This window comes from Varanus komodoensis, unplaced genomic scaffold, assembly GCF_004798865.1.
Source record: "Varanus komodoensis strain SLA01 unplaced genomic scaffold, ASM479886v1 scaffold3, whole genome shotgun sequence".
Classification (NCBI taxonomy): domain Eukaryota; kingdom Metazoa; phylum Chordata; class Lepidosauria; order Squamata; family Varanidae; genus Varanus; species Varanus komodoensis.
Window position 1 is genome coordinate 29,410,757 of NW_025335761.1, and position 20,148 is coordinate 29,430,904.

Here is a 20,148-nt window from a genome sequence, read left to right on the forward strand (position 1 = left end):
ATAGAGTATTATAGAGGATTACCCAATGAAATATGAGAGTGCCTCATCCATCTCACCTGTTATACCTGCTCATGTAAAACTTAGTGATTCAACAAAGGCAGCCACCACTGCAGAAATGTTGGTGGCAGTTTTGTGTCATTGGTGTAGCTGGGTTTTTATCTTGGTATCCCATCTTTTGTGTCTTGCCGTCTGATTCTATGACCTGTAAGGATTGCATAGTACTTTGTTGGGTTGGACCATTGAAATTAAAAATACTACTATTAAATCATCTCAATCTTAAAGCATATATGCACAAAATTTGAGTGTTGTAAGTTCGAATTGTGATTACTTGAATTTGTAATTCCTTACTAGACTGTACAGTATTACATCTACTGATTGTGCTAAAGAAAATAGGAAAAGCTACAGATTAATGGGGCTTGCATGTATGTGTCAATTCAGGGCAACAGTATTCTTTATGGCAGCTCAGGTACTTGAGGGACACTTAATTGGATGCTTTTATTAAAGCATTCAAAAATTCAATGATTTCTGTTCTGATACAAGTAACCACTTGGATTATCAGAAAGCAAAAAACTAATATTAAAAACAAATTTCTCTTGGTGGGAGAAATGAGTCTTTAGCATTATATAACAGTGTGTAATAAAAATTTTGTATGTATAGTTACATGTTTGTAAATATTTCAAGTTTTTGTATTAAAACTGGCGCCTTTTATTTCCTGAAGCTTGTTGTAGCTTCTAGTGCCTACTGTTTGCTGTTATGTTACTTGTAGCAATATATTATGGGAGAACTGTCATGAATGTTTGTGCATATGTGTATATTTGTGTTTGTGTGTATGCATAAAGTGCAATAAATCAAGGATTAGTTAACAGTATTAAATATATATAATTAAACTGTAAGTTAGTGTTGTTTATTTGAAGAATGTACTGAGTAAAGTGAGTTACGGTGTAATATGAGCATCATTTTACCTAAAACACTTTAACAGATAGGGGTCATCTTACAATAAAGGTATCTTACACATGGATCATTTATCTAGCTTGCTTATTTAAATAAAATTGGTATTTCATAGCTTGAACTCCAGAAGAATATTGTTTTATTTCAAATGTAGAAAAACATAACCATTTTATACAATACCGATTCAAGAAATTATATAAAAATCCTTTAAACTAGATGTGCAACTTTAAGAGCACATATCTTCTGGCCACTAGACAATATCTAGGTGGCTAAAGGATTTTCTTTGGAGACCTAGTTATGAAGTCAGAAAAACGCTTCATCCTTACAATTGAGTCTGAGCTCACAGCACTCACTGTCAATCCACACACACACACAAACACACTGGATGCAGTTTTGAGATTACAAGCAATGGGAATTGACTGTAGTCCAGGCTGTACCCCAGGCTGCTTCCCTCCTGCTTCAAAGCATGACACTTCCAACAGGTATCATCTCAATTATTTTGCAAGGTGGATAATACAGGGGAAATCTTTGCCTCCACACTCCTGCCCTGCATAGGATGTCTCTAATCCTCTGAATTTGATATATGCCCTAAATTAGCATTGAGTATAGAGAAAATTATAGACAGGTTCACACAACTACTAATGGGTGGGAACCAAGGTCAGTCATACATAAAATAGACTCACTGAAATCAGTGAGATGTCTATATATCAAAAACAGTAGAAAGTTTCAAAACTGAATTGCTTGAGTGTAAGAAGTCATGTAGACTATATGAATTACATTAATAGCATTTTTCACCATTCTAATAGCCAGGCTGATCTCTGTCAAAGTATAGAATGAAGGTAATGGCTGTCAGCAAGGTAGAGGAAATCATGATCTAGGGCAGGACTAGGAGGCCTTTCTCGGCCCAAGAGCCACATTCCATCTCAATGTTTTTGGAGCCAAAAAGTGGTAAGGCCAAGTATATCAGCATACCTTAGCTAAAAGCTCTTACAGCTTCTTCTGTGTCTTAGAAGAGGCATTTCAGCCTTTTAGAATGGGAAGAAATACAGCCAGAAAACCAAACAGTTTTGGGGAGGGGTTGAAACCATCTGAGGAACTCAAGCAGGGCTGAATTGGGCCTCTGGGCATGAGATCCCAGAGCAGTAAAATATCTGCAACTTCTAAGTGCTCCAAAAGAGATACATGAACAGGGGTAGTAGAGGGGAGCCTTTAATATTTCTTTTATTATATCAAACAGTAGTCAAAGCTTTCTAGGCAGTTTGCAACACATGACAGCTGTTTTACCGTGGTTCCCCCAGCTGTGGAATACCTTCGAGGTACCCATGCTGTTTTTTTAAATGTCAAGAAAAACACTTATTCGCCCAACTGATTTTGGCTATGGTCTTAAATTCAACAGGAAACAAACCCTTTCGAACTCAGGATTTACTCAGGAATAGAGGATTGAGATGTTAGTATTCCATTAGCTACTTTTACTGTGGCAATGTTGAAATACAGCATTTTTTATACTGTGAACTATCCTGAAGTCTAGCAGGATCAAGGATCATCTATAAATATTGTAAATTTCCTTAATGTGGCTCCACATGCTTGAAATTGTGTAAAAATCCACCTTATGACCCTCTCCAAATGGTTTGATCCTTAAAAGTGGCTGACAAATCAACTTCTGACTGCATTACAGGCAGCCTTCTGTGGAAACTTCTGAAGTAATGTTTAGGAATGGCTTGAGACCCACACTTGCCATTCAGAAATGGGTGGAGCTGGACTTTATCTCAAATTACCATAGATATGCTTGAGATGCAAATAGGAACTTGCAGCCTTATGCTGTGTCCTACTTCATGGCCCGTTCCAACTCTACTATTTTTTGATTCTATGAATTACTTGCAATAAATAAGTTAGACCTTAAGACAGGTGTAGGGAACCTGGAGCCCTCTTCATGTGGCTCAACTCTAGATAATAACAGCCCCAGCCATCATGGCCAATGGTCAAAGATGGTAGTTTTAGCACGACAGCATCTGGAGGGCCATTTTTTTCCTCCTGTCTCAAGGAATTCTCCAGCACAGAACTATTCCTCTGCAACAGTAGCTGTCCCGATGTAGAACTGCAACCCCCATCTTCCCACGCCATTGCCTCTGCTGCCATTTAAGAAATTCTGTGGTGCAGAAGTCAGTAAAACAGAAGAGGAAAATGCCTCTAGTGCAAGAAAAGGAAAACAGACCAACACGGTATTCTTAAGTTATAATAAAATCCGTACACACATTTTAAGAACTATTTTAATTTCCCAAGTATAAGACAGGTGTTACGAAATACATACCCTGAAAGAGGAAACCTGGAGCATGTATCAGCCAGCGATAAAAGATAATTTCCCCTCCGTCAGCCAACCCCCGTCCTTTGAATGCACGTGGGTGTGTAAATACTGAATTACCAGGGCAGGAACCGAGAATCAATAATAGAGAATCAAAGCTTATTCCTGCATCGTGTGCCTGTCTTATGTGATTTCCCAGTGGGTCACCTCGATGGCATTGGCTATACGCAAATCAGTCCAACGCAATGAATCGGCGGTCGAGAGGTCTTGTATCAGCTCCATTTCGCTTCCCCAGGCTAGCCCTGGGAGAAACCTACGGGTCCCGATCCATTCATTCCCTGCTTCTTGGGAAGCAGAGGAGACACCGCACCTTCCGCCCGCCAGCTCTTTCCTCGCTCTTCTTTGCTTCCCTAAGCAAAACAAGAACCCCAGCTCCGCAGCGTGGCGCAAGTCGCGCCGGCGATGAGGAGATGAGGCTCCTCCTGCCGCGCCGCCTCCCGCTCGCCGAAGCGAAAGCCGCGGCCCGCCGGGGCGCCACGTCTGCCGGCGGTGATGGTGCGGCGGTGAAGGGGGCGGAGCTGGCCTGTGCGGCAGGCAAAGATGGCGGCCAGCATCCGGGAGAAGCAGACGGGTGAGTGTGGCCCCCTTTTCCTCTCAGTCGCGGGGTGTCGCGGGCGCTGGCCTCATTCCTGAGCTGTCCCTCGGCCGGAGCTGCCTAGGGGGAAGTTGGCAGGGCCTGTCTGGGCGCCGTGAGAAGGTACAGGGCTGCGTGGCCTGCTCCTTTCTGCGCCTGACCCTGCCTTACCTGTGCTCCCATCTCAGCTCCCCTTCGTTGGGGCTGTGAGAAGACGGTTTTCTTCTCCTGGCCCGCTGACCCAGCTGTGAGGGAGCGGACTCTTCGCTGATGAGGCCCTCGCCTGTGGCACCAGGGAGGCGTACTCGGTTTTATGTATCGATGCTCATTCTCTACCTGCTCTTTTGAGCATTCTTGTATTTCTTTTTTCGATGTTTTTTGTGAGGGGGCCAGAGAATAATGCTCTGAAGCTTCTACCACGAATTTTGGACTGAGAGCTATGTTGGTGCAAAACAAAGCACACCCAGAGTCAGAAAGGAGATTGCTGTGTCACAATTTCACATCAACAGACCTGGAGAGATGTAATACACAGAATATTTTCCCAAGTAGGAAAGAACACTTAAATGTATATCATTGCCATGGCTTGTAAATTGTTAAAATTGACTAGATGCATCATTGGCCTGTTTATGTTCAGCAGATTGGGAAGTGGTGTTTGACAAGCGAAAAATAAATGCTGTACGAGAAATGCTCTGTGTGGTCTTTGGCAACACGATGGGTGCTTCCAGATAGAGCTCCTAACACTATCAGCTAGAAGGCATTGCACAGCTATTCTGTCTCACACCCTTAACAAATTTTCTGCAGCTGTATAGTAATAGTGTCACTTGCACCTCTGTTTTCCTATCTGGAGTTCTCATAAAGTTCAGCAAATAAGATGAGTGTATGGCATGATAAAAGTCATCTGGAAGCACTCTGTCATAAATGGAAAATGTAAGGTCGGGGTGGGCAATTTATGGCCCTCCGGATCTTTTAGTCCAATAGCTACAGCTCTTGCTGTTTTGTGCTGGTAAAGGCAGGTAGGAGTTGTTCATCAACTATCTGGAAGGCTACAAGTTGCACAGCCCCTTGGCATATGGCCTACCTCAGTGAAAGTGTTTCTTTTCAATCTATATTTAAGGAACTTATGGTACCAATCACTGCTGCTTTCATTAAAGTTTGGAGGCATTTGCTCTCCTGGTTGAAGCACACTCTTTGCACTAATGGTTGGCAGCAGATTTGCTCATTTTATGTAACCTGTAGTATGCTACATGCTTACACAATTCAGTATTCTGTTCCAGAAGAATTGCAAGCAAGGACAAAGTTTATCAGGACATAGGATATGATTTTAAAAAAACCCAGTAACACATACTGTATAAAATTTTCACATAATGACTATGGCAAATATGGATTTGTCAGAGCTTTCATTTAGGAGTAAAACTCATGAATCAGCACTCCCCACCCCACTATCCCCCTTCCATGTTTATTACTGTTCTGCCTTAGTTATGTCACAGGAAAGTCATCATCAGTGCAGAGGAATTAGTGTATAGGTTTATAGCTTTTGTACCAATGTATGTCATTTTTTACTAACTTTAAATTTCCTTTGCCATTTTGTTTGTCTTCATTCCATTTGGAGTGTTTCTTCTGCTCATATCTTCAGCATCTGCATACCTTGGAATCCTCTGCAAACTCAGCTACCTCAATGAGCATCTTTCACTATAGAACATTTGTGATTAAGTTAAATAGCAGTTGTTGCAATGCAGATCCTTATGCTTTACATTGGGAAAATTTAGTTCCTTCATACCCTTAGAAAAATAGGTACCATGAGAGTACCAAGTCTGTTCAGAAGCCTTTGGTGAAGTCTTTGTCAAAATCATTTCGAAAGTCCATGAGTGCTTCTAGTTGGAGGTCTTCTATTGCTAGCAGTCAAAAAACATTGTGTAGCTATTCTGTCTTTTACAGATTTGGTGTATTTGTGTGTGTGTGTTTAAAGATCGGAGCTGTGGGAAAGCAAACAAAACATGAGGATGTCTGGATCCCTGCATGAAAGATAAAATAATAAAATCCTTGTCAGGAAGCACCTTAAGTATATAATATGTTATAAGTGTTCCAGGCTTATGTGCACATTCCTTTCACTGGAGAGCCAGTGTGGTGTAGTGGTTAAGAGCATGGGACTGGAACTCAGACCATCTGGGTTCTAGTCCCTGCTCAGCCATGGAGCCAACTGGGTGACTTTGGGCCAGTCACAGACTCTCAGCCCAGCCTACCTCACAGGGTTGTTGTTGTGGGGATAAGTTGGAGGAGGAGAATGATGTAAGCTGCCTTGAGCCCTTTGTAGGAAAAAGGCAGACTATAAATTGAATAAATAAATAAATATATAAATGTGGATGAGAGTGGGGGGTTGTTGTTCATGCATAATTTCCCCCTGTAATTTGGAACCTTGTGTGATAAGGGTTTTCAGTCACGAGGACCTATGCATGCATAGCAGACTTATCTTTCCAGATATTCCCTTCAGTGTGTGAACAGTGCAGGAGGGACAATCCTCCATGTTACAGTCAAATAATAGTCCCATCCTCCATATTTCAATCAAATGGAGTAAACGGCCAAACAGAGCTCCTAGCTATGCATTTGTTTGCATGCTTAAAGAATTCTTTGAGAGTGTCAAACAATTTGCAAAATTCATGCTGGTATTTCTTTAGCAAGTGTTGTTTTTCTGTATGTTTAATTTCTGATTTAATAATGGCTTCTATCATTTCATTGGAACCATCTGTGTTTCTGAGGACATGCGTTGTCCTATGACATCTGAGGACATTTGTGATTTCCTGACTCCTCCCCTTCTTTTCCTCTTTAAATTGTTGGTGTTAAATTAATTACCAGTTGTCTGATAAGGAAGCAAATTTTATAAGTTATCCAGCCCATTTGATTTCCAAAGATATTTTTTAAGAATGTTCCAAATGAAATGAAGGCAGAAAAAATTGTCTTCCCCAATTTTTCCATATACCTACATCTCTGTAAGAACTCATGAGAAGATAAATAACATGTTCAGGTTGTGGTTGTTTCTCCCTTTATGTGTTAAATAAAAGAAACCTGTTCGTACAAATCAGTTTTAATGATGACATGAAATGTGATCATAAGTATAATGTTTTAAAGCACAAGAAAGCCTAGCTATTTAATATAATGTGTGGTATGTTTAAGAGGTTTAATCTTTGGTTCATGGTTTTCCCTCAATTAATTTAATATTGAAATAATTTACCTAATGCTGTTACTGTTTAAGGCAGTAGCTAAGGTTGTCTTTGCAACTGGGAGTCCTTTGAGGCTTTAAGAACATTGTAATCAAGGCTTTGTACATAGAATGAATCGTCCTCCTGAGTTTCAGTTGCTTTGCTTACACAAATAGTGATGATACCAGAAATTAAGCAAGAGATTTCTACCAGTCCACAGGCTTCCTGCAATAATTGAACTCTTTTCTCTTATTTCTAGTGGCTCTGAAGCGTATGTTGAATTTTAATGTACCACCAGTTAAAAACAGTACAGGTGAACCAGTCTGGAAAGTAAGTCAAACTATACATCTATTTTATGTCCATGTTAATTTGTAGTTTCAGAATGACCTTTCTTGCCATATAGCACAAGGTAGTATGTTGATCAGTTACTTCTGATGAAAAAATTAAAATGAAGAGCTCTGTGGAACAAAACCACTAGCTTCTAGCTGGGGAAGTAAAGATATCAAGAGTGGGGGGAAATGCTTATTGGCAGAGTATTAAAAGTGACTTGAAATTGTGATGAGGGATTATTAGAGGAAATTGTGGTCTTGTAATGGTCTGAGAAAAACTGTATGCAGAAGTACTCCTGGAATTGTACTCCAGAACCTTTTTAGTCACTATAATGCATGTTCCTTTTCTTGTAATTGGCTCCATTTTCTTACTGTCTCTATCTCTGTTCTCTATGAGAGACTGCCTTGTATTTTGGAAAGTGAAATAATTAAAAGCATATCAGAACATAATTTTGTCTGCTTCAGATCTGGAAGGCCATTTGTTTTTATAACAACAGAACTCAAAGCCAGAAAGCTGCTGCACAACCTCTGTTCAAGCCTACTAAAAAGGAATGTTGATTACACAATGCAGTCTTTTGTAGAAACATAGTGCAAGGGTTTCTAGTAGCCCTGTACATATGTTAATACATTTTGTGTGTATGTGTTGCGTTGCAGGTTCTCATCTATGACAGATTTGGCCAAGATATAATATCTCCACTGCTATCAGTGAAAGAATTGAGAGACATGGGCATTACTCTGCATCTGTATGTATTTTGTGGCATGTTTGTGGCAAATGGAGAAGGGGACAGCAGAGGTTGAGGTGGTTGGATGGGGTCACTGGAGATGTGGGAGTGGGGGTGGATGTACTCCGGGGGATGGTGGAAGACAGGAGAATCTGGAGGAATGTTGTCCATGGGGTCATGAAGAGTCAGGCAGACTTTGTGACTGAACAACAATAATAATATGTTTGTGTTACTTTATATGTTTGGAAACATTTGTGCAGCTTGATACTGTAAGAATATGATTACAATGGTTCACCCAAGTCACTAGACAGCTGTCTGAGCAGTGTGGAGAAACTATGCTGGTTATTCTCAGAGCTTAATCTTCTCCTGTAATGAGCAAATTTGAAAGGATTGTCATACTTAAGCCAATGTCTGCATAAAGCATTATGAGTTTAGACCCATGACATTTATTTATTTATAATATTTTTATCCCGGATGGCTTTACAAAAGATTAAATAATAATATGAAATTAAATCAAAACATTCAATAATAACAATAATTAAAAACTAAAAGATAAAGAGAAGAAGAAAGAAAAAGAAAATTCAACTATATAAAATGTTACTATTTTTTATTAAATTATTAATTTAATTATTAAAATGATGGGTAACTTAAAAGGTCTTTACCTGGCACCAAAAAGAGAAGAGAAAAAGAAAAGAAAAAATGACATTGATTGCACATTTAAAAACAAGTCTGAAAATAGTTTGCAGTTGTATATAACACTAAGGGAACAGTGCTATGGCCCCTAGACATCATCTGAAGAACCATGGGATATTTCTTAGATCCAAGACAGAATCTAATCTTGTCTGACATCTAATCTCAGATGGTGAGATCTGTGATTTGTATCTCCTGCACACTCTCACAACTTTCATAGAAAAAACTCTGTGGAGGACTAACATTTGATACTAGCCTATGAGAAAATTTGAGAAGTATAAATTATATTTATGCCAAATATATACTTAAAGTCATAGGATAGTATGTCCAGTTCTACAATGAAGCCTCTGTGTAGTTATGGTTTAAGGGGAAGGAGGGGGAACAGAATGCTTCAGAGAGGAAGTACATCTTCCTGAGGATTGCTTCCAGTTAAATGGTGATCATCAAAGAACCAGCATTTCATCTACATCAGTAAATGATTTACAAGATTCCTTACACCTACATTCTGTTAGTGACTACTTGGAAACAAGCTCAGAGAGGCTTAGCCCCAAGAAGTTGTTCATAGGATGCAAGCAAAGTCTGTATTCTTTGAGGCATTTTTCATTTGTTTTGGGATGAGAATAAAACTGCTGCTAAACAAAGTTTGTTCTTTTATTTCCAGTCTTCTACACTCCGATCGAGACGCTATTCCAGATGTCCCAGCAATATACTTCGTAATGCCAACAGAGGAAAATATTGACAGGATCTGCCAGGTAGTTTAACTTGCCTTGTGTCTGGTGTAAAAGTTCATATAGTAATTCCAAAGTGGATGTATTTGACTGCCAGTTAATGGTGTTTCTTGGCCTGTACCTACATGAATGCTGACCTCCCAGATAGCAGCATATACCTGCACAGCAGCAGCAATTTTTTCCAGAGCTGTGAAGTTCAGATAGTGCGTTATGTTTTTTACCAGCTCTGTAGAAAGCACTCTCAGCACTGTTCCACAGTGATGTTTTGGAGTAGAGGGAAACAAAATGGTCTTTGTAATAAGAAATTGGGCTGGTTTGCACACTCACCACTATCTACCATCCTGTATTCATTAAATACTCAACCCCCAGGTGGTGGGTTACCATCATTTGTCGCATGATGTGAATACAGGTGGCAGGGTTTATTTAAGGGTTAAACCATCCTCATATAACCCTACAATAGATTATATATTATTTGAGAGGTGTTTAACTCTCAGATAACCCCTGTTACCTGGGTTTACATAACTATGGCAACCTGCCACTGAGGGTTGAATATTCAAGCCACCAGCACACACTGCAACCCACCATGTCTTATTTAAACCCCAGTAAGCTATGGTGAACATGCAAACCAAGTAACTCTTTACTGTTGCTACAATCTGTGAAAATAACAAACAAAATATTATAACCATATGCTTTCCCACTTAGATAAAGCAAGCTGGCCAGGCTTAGTGATTGGTACAAAGTTCTTAAATTGATTAATCTTTTGAAGCTGTTTGATTTTACATTTTATAATCAAGAGATTCCCCTTGGAGTGATCTGTATAGATGTATATAAGTGGTGTATCTAATGTATGCAACATTTTTATCCAAGGTTTTGAAAGTTAATCAGTTGCTTTTCATGGAATTATGGATGATCCAATTGCATGGATTACATTTAATCACATGAGAATTCATACAAGCTAATCACAGAATCATAGAATAGTAGAGCTGGAAGGCCATTAGATGAAACCTCCAGCTCAATGTTCCAAGTTACAGCATCCCTAATGGATGGCTGACAAGCTCCATCTTGAATGCCTCCAGTGTGGGAGAGCTCATGACCTGCCTAGGTAACTAATTCCATTGTCATATTGCTTAAACAGTCAGGGGTTTTTTCCCCAATATTTAGCTAGAATCAGGCTTCCTGTAACTTGAGCCCATAATTCTGTGTCCAGCGGCTCCTCTGGATGATCAAGAAGAGATCCCAGCCCTCGTCTCTGTGACAACTTTTTAAGTAGTTATTTATCTTCCCTTTTTACAAAGCTAAACACGTCCAGTTCTTTCAGTCGCTCCTCACAGGGATTATTTTTCAGTGCCCTGGTCATTCTTGTTGCCCTCCTCTGAACCTTTTCCCATTTGTCTGCATCTTTCCTCAACTGTGGTACCCAGAACTGGACTCAGTACTCAAGATAACCCAGTGATGAATAGAGGGGAACTGGTATTTCTCATGTCTTGGAAACAATACTTCTATTAATGCATGTGTTGATCATTTGTTAATATAATTGCCAATGAACAGTTTTATGGAAACTAACGAAGATTGCAAGTGATCGGTTTTCACTGACTGTTAGTAATGGCAATTTAGTGCACAGGTTATATGATGTTACAGATCCTGTATTTCAGCTCTCAGATTCAATTGTAACAAGTTGTGATATAACCTAGACTTTAAGACCTAGGGTAAATTGCAATGATAAGGTTTCTTGTACTAGAGAATGCAAACAAGAAAAAATGCTGAACAACCTCTCCAAAATCCACCAAAATGAGACCTCCAGAAAACCTTACGGGGGTCAGAGGAAACTTTGTGAAGCTAAATTATGAAATGGTGTATTGCATTAATTTTCTTTTGCTTTAAAATAGGTAAAAATTAAGCAGCCAACTTTATACATCAAAATAAACCTTGAGTTATACCTTATGACTGAACTCCATAAACACAAGCTGTTCCCTTTGAGATAGGTGTGCATTCTTGCCAGTCAAAAGTACTGCTTTTGAGGAACATACAGTAACTCATTCTTGTCTCAAGCCATACTTACAAACAAGGATGTGAGGACTTTGCACCCTGGAATAAGCCAGCTCAACATCCAGGGTTCTGGGATGGTTCCCTAACAATGTGTTCAGTGCAAGGCACCCATAAATGACAGACTCATGCTACTAGAGGACTATCCTCACTGAGTGTTCTAGCACTGTGTCTTCCCTAATGTTTGCTTTTGCTGCAAGACAGTATCAGTATCTAGCACACTGTGTTGCCCTTATGTATCCTTTATTACTGGAATAGAGACTGTATAATTAACAGCATCTTGTGTATAAACAGAGCACTTGGCCAGAAATAGTACTACAGTGTGATGAAGTTAACCATCTCCTGACTGCAGTAATGTCTGATTGAGGCTGTTGAAAACAGTTTACAGTACTCATCCTCAGTTCTTTACTAATTTGGATGTATTAGCAAGGAGATTACTGACGTGGAGGGGAAATACTTGAGTGTGTGTAGGACCAGACATCCTATAGATTTTAAATGATTCTTGTAAGTCAAAAATTCTAGCCTTTTAATACCTTTTTTTTCTTCCAGGACCTTAGAAGTCAACTTTATGAGTCTTATTATTTAAATTTTATTTCTGCCATTTCAAGAAGTAAACTTGAAGATATTGCAAATGCTGCTCTGGGTGCCAGTGCAGTGGCACAAGTGGCTAAGGTACAGTGCATTGTCGGATATCTTGATATAGGTGTCTCTGTTTATGTGAATCCATTTTGGAGAATGATGAATGGTAAACTATTACATGCTACAAAAGGGTCTTGCACATTTGTCTTCAGAGACTACGCACATTTGGCAAAACTTTGAAACCAGTCTGAAACATACATTTTCCATGGTATCTGTGAGGTGTGCTGATACCCATCTTAAGTCATGAATGTATATGTTCATAATTTCAGTTATTTAATTATTTATTAGCCCACCCTATTAGCCATGGCTCCCTGTGCAGGTTACAACAATAAAACAATATAAAAACCATATAAAATCACAATAATGAAAGAACATTAAAACAATAAGCTAAATAAAAGCACACCCTACTTCATCGTAACAGAACCAATACTTTCATAAACGGCATACTGTTAATACATTCTATTAAAATACCATTAAAAACAGATACAAAATGCCAGCAAAATATAAAGTTTTTTCTCAGGTTTCAAAAGGAGCATAAAGAGGGTGCTAGGCAAACCTCTCTGGGAAGCTTATTCCAGAGTCAGGGTACCCTTCCTGAAAAGGCCCTCCTCCTTATCCTTACCTCCATATTTCCCGAGGAAGGGCTCCCTCAGAAGGGCCTCAGATGCAGATCAAAGGGTCCAGGTAAGTTCATATGGAAAGAGGCTCTCCTTTAGATACCCTAGCTCCAAGCTGTTTAGGGCTTCAAGGCCTAATGTTAGTAGAAGGTTATTCTGCCTTATTCTGAACCAGTTGAAGTTTCCAGACCTCTTCAAAGGAAGCCCCATGTAAAGTGAATTGCAACAATTTAGGCAAGAGGTTACCAGTGCTTGGATAACTGTTGCCAGGTCCCCTCTGTCCAGATAAAGCCACAGCTGATATACCAGCCTTAGCTGATAGACAGTGCTCCTGGCCACCGAATCCACCTGGAATTCCAGCAATCATTCAGGGTCCAGGAACACCTCCAGGCTATAAACCTTAGGGGGAATGTGACCCCATCCAAGACAGGATGAAGCCCCCCCCCAACAGTATCTCTGTCTTGTCTGGATTATGTTTCAATCTTCAGTCCTCATCCAATCGATTATTGAGGCCAGACTCTTGTTTCAGAACATTCACTGGCCCACCTGCATCAGATGAAAAAGAAAGGTAATACTAAGTGTCATCAGCATACTGATGACATCTCAGCCTACACTCTCTGATAACCTCTCGCTCCAGTTCTGATTCCTCCTAAAAGTATATAATCTCACAAAAGTCTTACTCTGTCACCCATAAAGCACCATGTTAATCATACGCTGCAGTCTTTGATAAGAGAGAGATTCTAAATAAACTGGTCTCTGCCATCTTCCCTCCAGTAAGACTTGTAAAGCATGACACTGTATTTAATTATTTGCAGTATGCTTCAAATTCGAAAAATTATTTACCTTTTATTTCAGTTTCAGTTTCCAAAAGCTCAAATTATGGTTATGACAGATTGTTGTGTTCTATCTAGATATGTGCATATCTAGTTGTGTGCCTGTGTTTTATGTGAATGAAAGAAATAGACCCAATTCACATGTAACAGCAATTCCTAGGTTGTTAGAAATTGCAAGAAATGAGCAGATAAAGCATTTTCACTTTTAATAGCACAGAAATGCTTATGAGTGCCTTGTTGTTTTATGATGTGTGAACCCAGAAACTTTGGGTTGTTTATGGGCTAAACAATCCAGAGTGAACCCAGAAGTTGCCCATTGTCAGTTGTGGAAATGGCTCAGGAATTGCCATGTTATATGTGAACATGGTCATACTGAAATACATTACAAATAAATAATGTATAATAATAAATACTTAGTTTACTTAACTTATGCACTTAATGTGGCAGTAAAGATGGTCTGCATCAACTGGGCAGTTAGTTGAAATATGTTTGTTTCATGTTTGTCTATTTCTCACAATATGTATAAATGATAAGTTGGTTGTATCTAATAGTAGCTTGCCTTGGCAAAAGAGAATGCCCACTTGTGCAAGATGAGGCTCCTGACTTTTGGCAATTCCCCATAACCATTGCTGCAACAAACTGAGAACTTACGTCTGTACCACATCTTGTTCTGAAGCGTACCTTGACACTCAGGAGCAGGTTTTGTGGGAAGTGGGAATTTTAAGTAGATTGGAGGACTGGTATAAATCAGGTGCTTGTGCAAGTGTTTCTATGAAGATAAAGTCCCATTGGATATAAACCCTTCTTGTTACTTAAATAAAAATGTTAAACTTGCAGTTGATATCAAAATATAAAGCAATTAAAGTTGCATATTATTCCTAGTAATTATCTCTTTGTATTGATAGGTTTTTGACCAATATCTCAATTTCATTACTTTGGAAGATGATATGTTTGTACTGTGCAATCAGAATAAGGATCTTGTTTCATATCGTGGTAGGTGGCTTATTTTAATAACATTTGTTAAATTGATGTCTTGCATATTAGATGAACATTTTATATATTTATTAAAATATTTTAATATATCCTTCTTTCTAGATTATATAAAAGAAATAATAAAAATATGCTACAGTACACCATAATATAACAAAACCATAAAACATTTGGGGAACTGTTCTATTGTGCCTGTATGATTACAGGAGAGACTCTTTGCACAACTGGGGTATCGTACTTCTAGAAATTACCTGAATGGAAGACATCAGTGGAGCTCAGAAAAGGGAGCTCTGCTTACCTGTTCCAGCATGGAGATGAACATTTACACTTGGTTCTAGACTTATTTGTACAGGTGTGAAAGTGCTGTTTTGCAAGCAGTTGCTGCAGGAAGCAAAATAGAACCAGCACTTGCAAGGTGACCCCATTAGATACCATAATGATGTAATTATGTGTGTGCATATGCATTTTCTAATATTAATCTGACATTTTATTATTTCAAACTGACTTAAGCCTCAAGAAATTTACTGCTGTTCATCATGATTCACTGCTAGATTTACTCTTGAGATAGTGATGGATTGTTTAACTAATTTATGAAAGTAAGACTGTCATTCCTTTGTCCCTGGGAAGAAGATCCTTTTTCTGGTCTTTCCCTCCAAGCATGAAGCCAGATGTCCTGCTTCAGGATCCAACATTGCAACTCCCCTCTCAGTCATCACTGAAATTTCTGTTGCTCCTGCCTTTCCAACATTGGTGGAGGCCTAGAGGGAGTATCCTGTCTGGGAAGATAAGGGGAAACCTTGAATCATGTGGACCCATAGTCTGTAATCCTTTGACATGCCCCCAGAAGTGGACAAAACGTATGCCAGCCCTATTGCTAACACATATTTTGCTTCCTGCTGTAACAAATGAGACAGAAGTTGCAACTGTAAAGAGAAAATAATTTGAAAGGAGGAAAGAAATACAAACAAAAAATTCTCCCTTTTTCCCTTACCAGCACAAGTTTTAGATAAGGGGTTTTCTCCATCTTCAGATCTCCCTCACCTAACTGTTGACAGGATTACTTTGCCCAGAGGCATAAGATTTACTTCTGTTTAGTCAAAGCGACTTCATAGAGTTAACATATTAAATATATCTTGTATCAGAACAAGAACCATAGGTAGAGTTTGTTAAGTTGTTCTTTTAGTCTTATAGTGTTGCGAACTTTTAACTTTGAATATTTTGCTTGAAATGAATAGTATACATATAAAATTCATGGTAACCCAAATGTTTTCCCCTTTTTGATATTATAGCCATTAACAGACCAGATATAACAGACACGGAAATGGAAACCATTATGGACACAATTGTGGACAGCCTTTTTTGTTTTTTTGTTACACTTGGTAAGTATGAAGGTCATTTAAATTCATGCTTCTTAAAGAAGGTAAATGCACCTATCCACACAAGCCCAGTGCAGATACTATATTTCTTATACACATCCTCCTCTGCTGCCTAAATGTTCACCCTCTCTTCCTGCTTGAGCAGGAAGTATCTTCTCATGTTACATCTACACTGAGGCTAATTCATATGGCAATAATTTCCCAGAGTTGCAAATAAACTTTAGTCTTGGTTCTGGTTCACAGTTCATCATGCTTAATATTAACAATGGTGTAAGTTTTTGCCATAAATAATACTGAAAGGAGAGAGGAGGAGGAATTCAGATGGAATGAAGGATGAATGTCCATGGTTAAGAATAATGGAAAATATGCCAAACTGCACAACAAGGGCACCATAAAAGTTGGCAGAAAAAGAAATAGAAAAGAATAGGAATAAGCAGACAATTCTCTCAGTGAAGAAATGTTCACAGCAGTGTACCACATTGTGTCTGGTATGTTTTAACTTGTTCATAAGTGATCTGAAATTAGGAGTGAGCAGTGAAGTGGCTGCGTTTGGTGGTAGTAATACATTGTTTAGGGTGGTTAACACAAAGGAAGATTGCAAGGAGTTCCAAAAGGTTCCCTCCAAACCAATAAAAATAGGCATTGAAATTCAGTATAAACAAGTATAAGATGGGGCAGATTGGGGCAAAACATTACAGCTTCGTGTATATTTCAATGGAATCTAACGTAGGGTTAGGGCTAGGTAAAGAAAGAGCAACCAAAGTGTTCAAGAGGGTGGAACAACTCCTCTAGGGGGAAAGGTTACAATGTCTTAGATTATTTAGCTTAGAAAAATAGTGTGTTCAGGTAGACATAGAGGTAGACAAAAAGATGCATATTGTGGAGAAAGTAGGAAGGGAAATGTTTTTTTCCTAACCCGTAATACTAGAAACCACGGTCATACCATGGAATTAAACTGAATGCAGGGAGATGCAGGATAGCTAAAAGGAGCTACTGCTAGTGCATAGTTAAACATGAAGGTTAACACTATTGATGGCTTCTGTTTATGATGGCTATATATTACCTCCAGAATTAGTATGCCTCCGAATACAACTTGCTGCATGACATGACTGAGTGGGTACTGTTGCATTAATTTTCCAGTTGTGGGTTTCCCACAGTGACTAGATAATCACTTTGTAAGCACAATGCTGGGCTAGATACACCTTTTGGTCTATGCACTGTTCTTAATCGGTAGAGATTTTATCAGGACAAAACTAAGCGATTTCATTCTATCTGTTAAAACATTTAAAAGTTTGTTTAAATCAAATAAGCTTATAAATACTTATAAGCTTACCAAATATCTTCCTGGTAATAAACTCAGAAATTGTTTACAGAACTTGCTTTTAGTTTTTTACACCAGTGGATGCCACTTTCCATTTAAGTATACACATTCATTGTGACTGTGATACTCTGTGACGGACACTGCAATTAATTTAGAGTGTGATTTCAGAAATGTATATCAGTGTCATCTGCAAAATATGTAGTCATCCTGCTTTATATCAAAACTATAAAATGATCCATTGGTGAAGCTAAGAAATAAGATGGTAGATTGCAGGCTAATGTTTCTGAGATGTCACTTTGGGCTGCTTTCCATCTTTGAATAAGGGAATTTCTGAGCAATCTTTCAAAATAGCACTTCATTGATACTAGTCCATATTGCTTCAATAAAATGTCCAAGGAAACAGAACATAAAATTAATCTACCTTAAAAAGAATATATGCTAGGTTTTATAACAGTTAATATATGTAAGATCTTGTTTTAAATTTTAATAGGAGCTATTCCAATAATCAGGTGTTCAAGAGGAACAGCAGCAGAAATGGTGGCAGTGGTGAGTTATGAAATACCCCAGCTAATTAATTATTAAAATATATATTATGGTAGGCATTAGGAAGAAAAAGGATTACAGAAAGACAGACAGACATGGGTGATATCAAATGATACCATCCAGCCAGCACAAAGTTTCTACAATCTATGCACAGTTTGTTTTCTATCTTATGTGCTTCAATTCCAGTACTGTTACTTGCATGAACAGTTTCATAGTTCAGTTTAACTTCATTACATTAGTTGTTGCTTGGTCTAGTCGAGCCAGTTATTCTGTTAACACAGATGTTCATGAAACACCACCAGTAGCAGTTTTTCTGCTACTGTTGGATTGAATATAACTTGCTTTTCCTTCCTGAGCTATATTGCATCACAAAAATTCTGACATTTTGAAAACTTTCAACCATAATTCCCGATTTGAACATAATAAAACTATGATTGATTGCATATTTCTGGTTTGCCTCATGCTTGTGCAAAGTGAAGAGGCTGCATGTGGAAGAAGCAGTCACATATGCCATGACCTATTGAACCAGGATTTCAGTGTCTAAACACCATCACTATAGTATCTTTACCCAGCTGAAGAACAAAAATAATTATTCCAGGGATTGTGCTGGGTAAAGTATTTCCCATTTGAGTGAAAGAGATGAACTCTGAGTAGAAGGAAGTGTTTGAACAGAAGTCTTTGTGCAACAGGGTTTTCTCCCACTCTCCTCCAACCTTACAGCCTCCTCTCTCCCCAAACCTACTTTAAAGGGGCCCTAACTCTCCCAAGTACGTTTTGACAACATGCAGAACTGTGGGGAACAATTGCCACATCCCAATTCTATTGACACAAACCATATGTGAGAATCTGGTATGCTGCAATATGTTCTACATTGGAGTGCTTTTGTCTACTCCCCTTCCTTTTTCTAGTTACCCTGAGAAAATGGCCTGACTGCTTTATTACGGTCCTATATTGACATTCATTTCCAAGAGGGAAGGTTTTTTAATTGGTACAGTGCATTCCTATGCACAAGTACACTAGCCTCACTGAATTCACTGGGACTTATTCCCAGGTAGTTATACATAAGACAGTAGCCTTGATGCTACGTTTATATTTCTCTGCAACAGATCTGAAATAGGGTGGTGGTGGTGGTGTTGGAGAGGAAGAGGGAAGTCTTTAGTAGAAGGCATGGCTTGTGTAGATCGAGAGAGGTATTACTACCATTTTATACAACTCTGGTGCACCTGCAACTGGAGTATTGTGTTCAGTTCAGGACTCCACATTTCAGGAAGGATATAGCCAGGTTAGAGTCAGTGCAGCGTAGGACCACAAGGATGGTGACTGGATTGCAGGGAAAGCTGTATGAGGCGAGACTGAGGGAACTGGGTCTTTTCAGCCTGAAGAGGAGACTCCAAGGGGATCTGTTGGCGACATATAGGTACGTGAAGGGGTGTCACATGGATGTGGGTAGAGACCTGTCCTCTGCTGAGGAAGGCAGATGAGCTCCAACAGAGCCAAGCTCAGGGAACCAAGGTTCACTTTGGATGCCAGGAAGTACTTCCTGACAGTTAGGACCCCAAGGGTATGGAATGGGCTTTCACAGGAGATGATTGAGGCCCCATCGGTGAGGGTGTTCAAGGATAGGCTAGGCATGCACATGGTAGGCATGTCATGAGCGGAGTCGGCTGGAGCCAGGGGTCAGACTAGATGGCCTGGGAGTCCCCTTCGGACTCACTCTATGTTTCTTCTATTAGATGGTGTCATAGGAACTCTATAAAAGATATCCATGGTATTCATCTCAATAGTAATGGAAGTGTTAGCTGCTGGGCAGACGTTTTCATATATCTAGCAACTATAAATTGTGTTTAGAACTCTGGGAAAATGAAATTTCCCAGCAACAAAGGGAGAAAACTAGGTCGTCTAGGGACTGGATATGTCTGTTTTTCATTTATTACTGAAAGATTTATGTCATGCTTTTCAGTTTCCAGTAAGAGATTTATGCCATTCTTCCATCCTGATCTTTTTGATCTGTTCCCATGTAGGCTACGCTGAAACCTGCAAGCTCTTTTTTCTTTTCCATAATTGTAAATATATGATAACGAGGCTAAATCTTTTTCAGAAACTAGATAAGAAACTGCGAGAGAATCTCAGAGATGCCAGAAACAGCCTTTTCACAGGTGACACACTTGGGGCTGGACAATTCAGGTAATAACATCTAGTTATATTTTTCACATGATTTAATAACTTGGCATTAAATGGAGAA

At 39.1% G+C, this 20,148-nt stretch overlaps 1 protein-coding gene across 4 annotated transcripts in view; it reads left to right on the forward strand.

The window, feature by feature from the left end:
- Positions 1 to 3,797: 3,797 nt before the first annotated feature.
- SCFD1 (sec1 family domain containing 1) overlaps positions 3,798 to 20,148 on the forward strand; it is a 65,727-nt gene continuing 49,376 nt past the window's right edge. For 2 of the 4 annotated variants that reach the window (XM_044435905.1, XM_044435906.1), the window contains exons 1-8: positions 7,335 to 7,405; positions 8,059 to 8,147; positions 9,478 to 9,568; positions 12,137 to 12,259; positions 14,582 to 14,669; positions 15,956 to 16,045; positions 17,854 to 17,909; positions 20,005 to 20,090. In XM_044435905.1, the coding sequence (XP_044291840.1) occupies positions 7,349 to 7,405; positions 8,059 to 8,147; positions 9,478 to 9,568; positions 12,137 to 12,259; positions 14,582 to 14,669; positions 15,956 to 16,045; positions 17,854 to 17,909; positions 20,005 to 20,090 (680 nt within the window). In that variant the 5' untranslated portion in view covers positions 7,335 to 7,348. Of the gene's footprint in view, positions 3,879 to 4,252; positions 4,403 to 7,334; positions 7,406 to 8,058; positions 8,148 to 9,477; positions 9,569 to 12,136; positions 12,260 to 14,581; positions 14,670 to 15,955; positions 16,046 to 17,853; positions 17,910 to 20,004; positions 20,091 to 20,148 lie in introns of those variants that run through there. The other 2 variants (XM_044435904.1, XM_044435903.1) reach the window with 2 other exon arrangements.